This window comes from Rhinopithecus bieti, unplaced genomic scaffold (assembly GCF_001698545.2).
Source record: "Rhinopithecus bieti isolate Rb0 unplaced genomic scaffold, ASM169854v2 scaffold_6776, whole genome shotgun sequence".
NCBI lineage: Eukaryota > Metazoa > Chordata > Mammalia > Primates > Cercopithecidae > Rhinopithecus > Rhinopithecus bieti.
The window spans coordinates 2,227,018-2,237,151 of record NW_016805299.1 but is presented as its reverse complement, the minus strand read 5'-3'; the positions used below and the strand labels follow the sequence as shown (position 1 = coordinate 2,237,151).

The window sequence follows — 10,134 nt, the reverse complement described above, 5'->3', positions numbered from 1 at the left end:
CCAAAAAAAAAAAAAAAAAAAAAAAAAGATACACATATACGTACGCGCACACATAACACACACACACTCTCTCTCTCTCTCTCTCTCTCTCTCTCTTCCAGGAATTTGGGTTACGTTTGTATTGAAACCGGAAATCAGTTTGCAATTAATTGGCATCTTAACAATACTACTGAATTAGCTAATCCATAGACATGGTATATTCTTCCATTTATTTAGGGCTTTATAAATTTCTCTCAGTACTGTTTGGTAGTGTTCATTCAGTATAGAAGACCTCCACATCTTTCAGCAGATTTATTCCTGGATATGTGATATTCTTGATATTATTTTAATTAGAATTGTTGGTGAAATTTCATTTCCTAATTGTTTTCTTGGTAGTAGTTAGAAGTATAATTTAATTTTATTGATCTTATACCTTGTTATACTTTTCAAATCAGGAATTTTGTTGAATTTTATTAATACTTTGCATCTTTTGGGACATTCATGGTTTTTCTGCTTTACTTTATTAATGTGTTGAATTATGCTGTTATATTTTCAGATGTTAAACAATCTTTGCATTCCTAAAATAAGCCAAATTGGCTTGTCATATGTTATCCCTTCATATGTACCAATGGACTTCATGTGCTTTTTGTGTGTTAGGATCTTTGCACCTATGTTCTTAAGATAAATTGGCCTGTAATTTTCCTACTTTGAATGTTCTCATCAGATTTTGGTATCTTGGTTTTGCTGGTCTTACAAGAAGAGGGAAATGTTCCCCCCTTTAGTGTTCTCCAGAAGAGTTAGTGAAGATTGTTATTACTTTTTTCCTCATATGCTTGCAAGACTTAACTGGTGAAGTATGAGACCAGAGGTTGCTATTGAAAAAGTTTTAAATAATATGTTTAATTTCTTTAATGGAAATAAAATGACTTGTTGTATATATGTATTAGTTTGCTAGGTTTATCCATTTCATCTAAGTTTTACAACTTATTACTGTATTGATCATTTCTGTCTTAAAATTTTTCTTGCTAGGGGTTTATCAGTTTATTATCTTTTCCGTGAATTAACTTTTGGCCTTTTGAATTTTGTTATTGTAGATTTGTTTTCTGGTTCTTTAATTTCTGTACTTTATAATATTTTCTTTGGTTTTAACTTGCTATTCTTTTTCTGATTTTTTGAAACAGCATTGATATCTAGCCCTTCTTTTCAAATCTGTGGTTAGGCTATATATTTTTAGCTATAGCAGACGTATTTTGATATGTCATATATGTGTATATATTTTTTGCTTAAAATATAGTGTGATTTTAAATCTCTGTTTTTTGATCTATGAATTTGAAGTCCATTAAAAAAATTTCTAAACATTTAGAAAATTTTCTAGTTTGTTTTTTTATTGAGTTATTATTATAATGTAATTTAAAAGTGGTTAGAACACATACTCTATGTGATTGGAATCCTTTGAAATTTGCTGTTCAGTGTTTTGTAAATATCACTTAGGTCAAGTTCAAAATCTTGTTTAAATCTTCAACATCCTTGCTTTCTGTTTTTTCAGTTTGATCTATCATTTCCTGAGAGAGGATTTCTTCATTTCTTTCAGTTTTTGCTTAATAAAAAATTACAATATTTTTTTTTTTTTTTTTTTTTTTTTGAGCTGGAGTCTCACTCTGTTGCCCAGGCTGGAGTGCAGTAGCACGATCTCAGCTCACCGTAACCTCTGCCTCCCAGGTTGAAGCAATTCTCCTGTCTCAGCCTCCCAAGTAGCTGGGACGACAGGTGCCCACAATGCCCAGCTAATTTTTGTATTTTTAGTAGAGATGGGGTTTCACCATATTGGTCAGGCTGGTCTCGAACTCCTGACCTCAGGTGATCCTCCCGCCTTGGCCTCCCAAAGTGCTGGGATTACAGGCACGAGCCACCATGCCTGGCCTAAATTATTTCAGTTTTCACATGCAGTCCTCGAAGGTCAATACATCTGTTTTATAGATGGAAAAAACTGAGGTTCAGAAAGGTTATATAATGTGCCCAAAGTTTCACAGGTAATAAGCAGAGGATTTGGAACTCAGCTTCTGCTGCCAAATACTGCTCTAAGATATGCCAGCTAAAGTCAATTCCTTTATAAAAGGAATTTCTTTATAAAATAAACTTTATTTTCTTCCATCTGAAATCCAGAGAATGAGTTGACAGCAACTCTGAGTGTAGCCAAATACTTAAAATATCCCTCAGAGTCTTATGAACCAAAAACTTCAAACTCTTGGGCTCAAGCCATCCTCCTGTCTCAGCCTCTCAAGTAGCTGGGACTACAGGTGTGCACCATTATGCCCAGCTAATTTTTTTCTTTTCTTTTCTTTTTTTGGTGGAGACAGGATCTTGCTGTGTTGCCGAAGCTGGTCTCAAACTCCTGGGCTCAAGTGATCCTCCTGCCTCAGCCTCCCAAAGTGTTGGGATTATAGGCATGAACCATCATGCCTGGCCTGAACCCAGAATTTTTTTTTTCTCATTCTGTTGCCCAGGCTGCAGTGCAGTAGCACAATCTTGGCTCACTAAAGCCTCCACCTCCTGAACTCAAGTGATCCTACCACCTCAGCCTCCCAAGTAGCTGAGACTATAGGCACATGCCACCACCCATAGCTAACTTTTGCATTTTTTAGGGGAGATGGGGTTTCGCCATGTTTCCCAGGCTGGTCTCGAACTCCTGGACTCAAGCAATCCACCCCCCTCAGCCTCCCGAAGTGTTGGGAATATAGATGTGAGCCACCTTGCCTGGCTCAGAACTTTTAACCAAATTAATTAGCCCCCATTCCAGTCTGCATCAAACTAGAAATAAAGTAGGAGGAAGGGAAAAGGCTTTTAGATGGAAGTAGAGGGGTCCACAAGAAGCTATTCCTTCCAGCCAGATAGCAGGAAAGCAGCTCAAAGAAAGAAAAGCAGTGGGAGAACTGTCCCATCAGTGAGTCCGAGGGCTGACGGAATCACAAATGGAGCCACTTTGTCCTCCCTGTTGACAGAGCACTTTCCAATGCCATTGTAGCAGCATTTCCCACAGTTACTTAAGTTATTGTTCCTGAGTTTTAACCAGCAGGGACTTCTAGTTTACAACTGAAGTCTTTCTCAACTAGGGTTCCTCAGCCAAACCAGAACACAGAAAGATTCAAGTGACTTTTTTTCAGTTCTCCCAAGGACAGTGTATGACAAATGTTAGCTCAAACACATACGAGAGAAGTTAATTTATCATCAGAATGGGTGTCTTGGGGTATATGGGCTAACTTATCTTACAGAACCTGACTGGGAAAGACAGGAGGTGAGGTAGAAGTTTAGTCAATCAGTAGTTGATCTGAAAAGCTCATCTGGTCCTGTTCAGTGTTTTATACAATTCTGAGGTTCAAGAAAGTGCAGCAACTCACCAAGTGAGAGGTATGCGTGCTGTACCACTGTCACAGAGACTGTGGGTTCAGGAGCCTGTAATTAAGAAAATAAAGCTAGGCATCGTGGTATACACCTGTAATCCCAGCTACTTGGGAAGCTAAGGCGGGAGGCTCACTTGAGCCCAGAAGTTTGAGACCAGCCTAGGCAACACAGCAAAACCCTGTCTCAAAAACAAAAAAAAAGGTAAAAAAAAAAAAAAAAAAAAAAAAAACCAACCCCAGAAAATGTGTCTGTTTTAGGAACAATTCCATCATAACCAATAACTAAATAGAAATGTGTGGTATGTAAAGGGGTGAATTTTGTTTTCCTGGAAATTTCACTTATGCAGGAAACTTAATTACCAAACTTGATTATTTGATGATGAGTAAATAAATTAGTTGCTATTAGATCTACTCTTGGGGAAGCAGTAGCATTTAACCGCCTGTTGGTGGTAGTAAAGAGTCTTCCCCAAACCTTCAAATGTTACGCAGGTTATGCCTGATCACCAGTGCACTGAATGGTAGGGACTGAGATGTACGGGATGCACTAAGGCTTTCTCAAAGGAGCAGGTGCTACTCAGACCCCTCTCTTAAGCTGCCGTGAATGCAGGCTCAGCATTATCAGATCTTGTTTTTTAACATTTCATTTAATCTTCCCAGAAATCCTATGAAGCATTCAACCAACAAGGAAACTGAGAGAGAGGATAAGGAATGTGTAGCATTGGGATCTGAATTCAGCTGTAACTCGAGAGCCTAAGCTCTTAGCCTTTTTTTTTTTTTTTAAAGACGGAGTCTTGCTCTGTCACCCAGGCTGGAGTGCAGTGGCATGATCTCCACTCACTGCAAGCTCCACCTCCAGAGTTCACACCGTTCTCCCGCCTCAGCCTCTCGCTACAGGTACCCGCCACCACGCCTGGCTAATATTTTTGTGTGTGTTTTTAGTAGAGATGGGGTTTCACCCTGTTAGCCAGGATGGTCTCAATCTCCTGACCTCGTGATCTGCCCGTCTTGGCCTCCCAAAGTGCTGGGATTACAGGCTTGAGCCACCGCGCCCGGCCTCTTAGCCATTTTTTAACACTGTCCAACAGAAACTATAAACTCCAGAAAGTCCAAGGGTTACCTTTGAATGGTATAATTACGATTTTGATTTTACTTTTGTTCTCCCAAGTTTTCTTAAATGAATGCATAGTCCTTGTGTTATTACCAAAAAAAAAAAAATCTAGTGCAACTCTCTCTTGTGTGTGAGAGAGACACTGTCTCACTCTGTCACCCAGGTTGGACTGCAATGGTGCAGTCTCCGCTCACTACAAACTCTGCTTCCCACATTCAAGTGATTCTTGTGCCTCAGTCTCTCGGGTAGCTGGGATTACAGGTATGCACCACCACGCCCGGTTAACTTTTGTATTTTTAGTAGAGACAGGGTTTCACCATATTGGATGGTCTCAAACTCCTGACCTCAGGTGATCCACCTGCTTTGGCCTCCCAAAGTGCTGGGATTACAGGCTTGAGCCACTGTGCCTGGAGTTTTTTTTTTCCTTCTTGCTCTGTCGCCCAGGCTGCAATGCAGTGGCGCCATCTCGGCTCACTGCAACCTCCGCCTCCTGGGTTCAGGCGATTCTCCTGCCTCAGCCTCCTGAGTAGCTGGGATTACACATGCGTGCCACCACGCCTGGCTAATTTTTGTATTTTTAGTAGAGACGAGGTTTCCCCATGTTGCCCAGGCTGGTCTTGAACTCCTGAACTCAGGTGATCCACCCGCCTCAGCCTCCCACAGTCCTGGGATTACATGTGGGAGCCACCGCACCCAGCCTCTTTTTTTCTTCCCCCGCCACCCAAGAAATTTAATGTCTGAAAAGATACTTGTTCAAGGCTACACAGTGGCCTTGAACCGCCCGCCTCAGCCTCCCAAAGTGCTGGGATTACAGGCCTGAGACACTGCATCCAGCCGACAACTTAGTTCTTAAGTGCAGCCTTAGCCCAGATGTTCCTGTCACATCTTTGTCCCTCATGCCAGGTCATATAACAGACTTCAACTTTCTAGTATTCATACCATGAATAAATATTTGTTGTGTCTAGCTTTGGGCTGGGTGCCACACAAAAAAAGAACCAGTCCTTTCCTAAAATAATCTTATTGTGACAACTTATTTTTTTATTTATTTTTTGAGGCGGAGTCTTGCTCTGTCGCCCAGGCTGGAGTGGTGCAGTGGCGTGATCTCGACTCACTGCAAGCTCCGCCTCCCAGGTTCACGCCATTCTCCTGCCTCAGCCTCCCCAGTAGCTAGGACTACAAGCACCCGACACCAGGCCTGGCTAATTTTTTTGTATTTTTTAGTAAAGACGGGGCTTCACCATGTTAGCCAGGATGGTCTCGATCTCCTGACCTCGTGATCCGCCCGCCTCAGCCTCCCAAAGTGCTAGGATTACAGGCGTGAGACACCGTGCCCGGCCGACAACTTAGTTTTTATGTGTAGCCTTAGCCCAGATGTTCCTGTCACATCTTTGTCCCTCTATGACATGACTCAAATGCCATTAGGGTCTGCCCTCAGTCTGTGCCCACTCAAAGCAGGAGGAGCGTAGCTACTACTGAATACTGTATCAGTGATATAATAAACTGCTTATTTTTTTAGTCCAAGTATCTGGAAGCAGGCTTACACACTTTCACACCTTGAAACAATAGTGAAGCCTCATGCATATGTTCAAGCTCCTGTGTGTTTTTTACCAGTTTGCCATCTGAAGGCTTTAGTAAAGTCACTAGGTCCCATAGAACACTGGGAGATTCTTGAGCTGTTTGTGACACGTCTTGCTCAAGGGCAGCTGCACCCATCCACCAAAGTGGCTGTGGTGGAAAAAGCATTCATCTTAGGGGTACCAGATTGGTCTCAGATCCCAGTTCTGTTACTTAGGAGCCAACATCCTTAAGTCACTCTTGAGACAAGTTTGCTTCCCCATCTCTGCTTACGTTTCTAGCTTCATCTTCCATCCCAGCAGACCACACCCCAGCCTGCTGAACTCCCTGTCCTTCTCTGAATCTCTGAGCTCTGGGTTCTCTTGCTTTGGGATTCATGCTGCTACACCTGCCAAGAAGTCCATTTCTCATACCTTCATCCCCCAATCCAGCTATTCTGAGGATGTGCTACTCACCCAGGCTGGCCTAGGTACCCTTTCTATCCTTTGGCAGGCTGTGCTAACTTCTTGTTAGATTTAAAATATTATTTTGTAATTGCTTTTACCTGTCCCCACCAAAAGACAGTTGCCCATATAATCATCAAAAACTATTTGTTAAATCAATCCAGAGAAGTGATTAGCACTTACTTCTCAGGTCTGTTGGGACAATCTATAAACTGTAGGCTGTTATTTGGTCTACTATTGATCCCAGCTCCTCTATCTTTGAATAGTGCCCATTAACTCAAGAATATACCGCTTCTTTTTTCTCTCCTTCTTGCCCCTTCCACCATCCCCTAAAAGCCCCCTTCTCTGAGAGGGTAACCTTGAGCTTCTGGGTTTTGTAGATGTCTATACCTGAGATCCGACAATGTGGTAGAAGGCAATTGTGCTGATGAATTACTACAAAACTCCCATCGAGTCGTGGAGGAGTATTTTGTGGCCCCCCCAGGTAGGTGTTGCCCAGAGTGGTTTAACAGATAGTCTCACAGTGACCTTAAGAATGAAGCAGGCAGCGTGAGGACCAAAGATGCTATGTGAAGGCACTTTGAAAAGGATAAAGCGCATACAGATGGTGACATTAAGGTGGCAGTAGGGTCCAGGGTCATACCTCTAGGGGGCAGTTAGTAACAGGAATAAGCAAAACAGGATTGGGGGCAAGTGGGGTAAAGGTTTAGAGTGGATGGAAATCTGGAGCTCAAGATCTGCCTAAAGGGGCAGCTGACATTCCGTGTTTCTCAAAGCCACAGTTAAGACCATGCCAGATCCTGTAATCGGCTCCAACTTTCTAGTATTCATACCATGAATAAATATTTGCTAGGTCTAGCTTTGGGCTGGGTGCCACAAAATAACCAGTCCTTTCCTAAAAGAATCTTTTTTTTTTTTTTTTTTTTGAGATGGAATTTCACTCTTGTTGTCCAGGCTAGAGTGCAATGGTGCGATCTCAGCTCACCACAACCTCCGCCTCCCAGGTTCAAGCGATTCTTCTGCCTCAGGCTCCCGAGTAGCTGGGATTACAGGCATGCACCACCACGCCTGGCTAATTTTTTGTATTTGTAGTAGAGGCAGGGTTTCACCATGTTAGCCAGGATTGTCTCGATCTCCCTACCTCAGGTGATCCACCCACCTCAGCCTCCCAAAAGGAATCTTATGTGTGGCCTTAGCCCAGATGTTTCTGTCATATCTTTGCCCCTCTATGACACGATTCAAATGCCATTAGGGTCTGCGCTCAGTGTGCCCACTCAAAGCAGGAGGAGCATGGCTGCCACCGTATCAGTGGTGCCAGGCAGGAATGTAAACCCGTTGCTCCAGAGAACCTGGATACCTGGCATTTTGTGTGATACTACTTTTTTTTTTTTTTTTGAGATGGAGTTTCGCTTGGTCGCCCAGGCTTTAGTGCAATCCTGGCTCACTGCAACCTTTGCCTCCCAGGTTCAAGCAATTCTCTGCCTCAGCCTGCCTAGTAGCTGGGATTACAAGTGCCTGCCACTATGCCTGGCTAATTTTTTTGTATTTTTAGTAGAGATGGGATTTTGCCATCTTGGCCGGGCTAGTCTTGAACTCTTGACCTCGTGATCCACCCGCCTCAGCCTCCCAAAGTGCTGGGATTACAGGGGTGAGCAACTGCACCCCACTGATATTTCTTAAATTTTAAGTGCTGGCAACCAATTCAAGCCAAATTCACCATCCAAGCCAAATAAAACACACCTGCAAGCCAGGTGCAGTCTGTGAGCCATCAGTTTACAACTGCTGGTGTAGAGATTTGCATCATTTACCTACTGTAAATATTTTAAATAGAAGCTTTAAAATTACTCTGGGCTGACAGTAAAATCCAGAACCTTGGATAGGTTGACTGTTTTTATCTCCTCTGCAGGTAGGTGAGTACTGGAGTTATTGTACTACCCCTCTGGGCATTTGGGAGTGGGACTAGCCAAAAGCAGTCAGGTAGACTGCTAAGTGCCAACTTCCAGTTCAGCATATCCCCTGAGGGAGAATCATTCTGAGCAGACTCCACATAAGACATTGGCCCTGGTCAGCTCAAGGTGCCAGTTAAAGGCAGGCTCTGGTTGAAACAAGGATGGGAAAGAAAGCTAGAAAATGTGTGTGCTAAACTTTTTTCAGATGGAGTCTCGTTCTCTTGCCCAGGCTGGAGTGCAGTGGTGCGATCTTGGCTCACTGCAAGCTCCGCCTCCCAGGTTCATGCCATTCTCCTGCCTTAGCCTCCCAAGCAGCTGAGACTACAGGCGACCACCACCACGCCCAGCTAATTTTTTGTATTTTTAGTAGAGATGCGGTTTCACTGTATTAGCCAGGATGGTCTCCATCTCCTCACCCTGTGAGCTGCCCGCCTCGGCCTCTCAAAGTGCTGGGATTACAGGTGTGAGCCACCGTGCCTGGCCATGAGCTACTTTTATCATGCCTCCAATCCACTAAATCACCTGTTAACTGTGGAGAGAAAGGAGACTCTCCATCTCAGAGCCTGATAGTTGTGGCTTCAGACATATCTATTGATCAGACATGCTGTCTCTCACACAGAACCTTACTTCAGACTTCTCGGGACCACCTGAGTTCATGGTCATGGTCAGTCTTTCCTTCTATCTGCATATTAGTGGCTAATACCTGTCTACTCCTTACTGAAAAATGTGAATTTGGCTTCACTTAGAATTGATTCTTTCAGATACTCCGAGTTAGGAAAACAAGGTAGTAGCTATATTTACTTCCGTATTTTCCATGAGAAACTAAGTCATCAGTTAGCTCAGTAGAGCCAGCTAGGCAGCAGGCTCAGCTATAACATTCTCTTTTGTTATTTTCAAACAGGTAATATCTCTTTGCCAAAGCTGGATGAACAAGAGCCATTCCCACACAGCTGAGTAGCTCATTCTGGAAAGGGGGTATTCTGTGGCCATGTGGAAGCACAATGACAGTATTTTCTTACTGTGAACACTAATGTTCCTGCTTTTTTCAGTCACCTGAAAAAATGGATGCTCAAGCATTTCTTAACAGATTCTTCTGAAGACACAATTGGGAAAGATCTGGCCCCAAAATGAGTTCCTATGCTAACTGAGGTGAAAGGAAAGCGAAAGTCAGCTTCCAGGGAATTCACTTAACAAGACTATTCAGTATGGAAGACATTATTTATCTGCCTTTAACTCCCCCAAAAGGACTGTTTCAACTGCATGAAAGTGTCTTCTATCTACGTAACTGGTAGATGGAGCATCTTGATCACTATATGACAACCCTGGCTGTCATTTTTAGTTGCCATCTGCAGTGATTTGAGCAGCCCTATTTTTACCAAACATACCTGAATTTGTTCCTGGGCTCCCACTCTCTTCCTAGAAAAGGGCTACCTTCCTACTAAGGTCTGAAGAGTGTTCAAAATAGACTAGAGCTTGGGAACGCCTAATCTAGAACTATCTGCCATCCCACAAAGTGATTATATGCCAAAGGGATACTAGTCATACATAGTGTTTCTCTTCTGAAAAGAGAACTTATCCTAAAATTAGCCCTGGGTCTGGGAAAAAGGAGCCCTCTCCCCGCCCCAAAATGATTATTAAATTGAGATAAGTCCAAGATAAAACTCAGGGCCGGGCGCGGTGGG

General features: G+C 43.0%; 1 protein-coding gene across 1 annotated transcript in view; it reads left to right on the top strand.

Moving 5' to 3' along the window:
* GATC (glutamyl-tRNA amidotransferase subunit C) overlaps window positions 1-9,523 on the top strand; it is a 13,717-nt gene extending 4,194 nt beyond the window's left edge. The window contains exons 3-4 of the mRNA XM_017872126.1: window positions 6,884-6,987; window positions 9,354-9,523. Coding sequence (XP_017727615.1) covers window positions 6,884-6,987; window positions 9,354-9,406 — 157 coding nt within the window. The 3' untranslated portion in view covers window positions 9,407-9,523. The remainder of the gene's footprint in view (window positions 1-6,883; window positions 6,988-9,353) is intronic.
* Window positions 9,524-10,134: the final 611 nt, after the last annotated feature.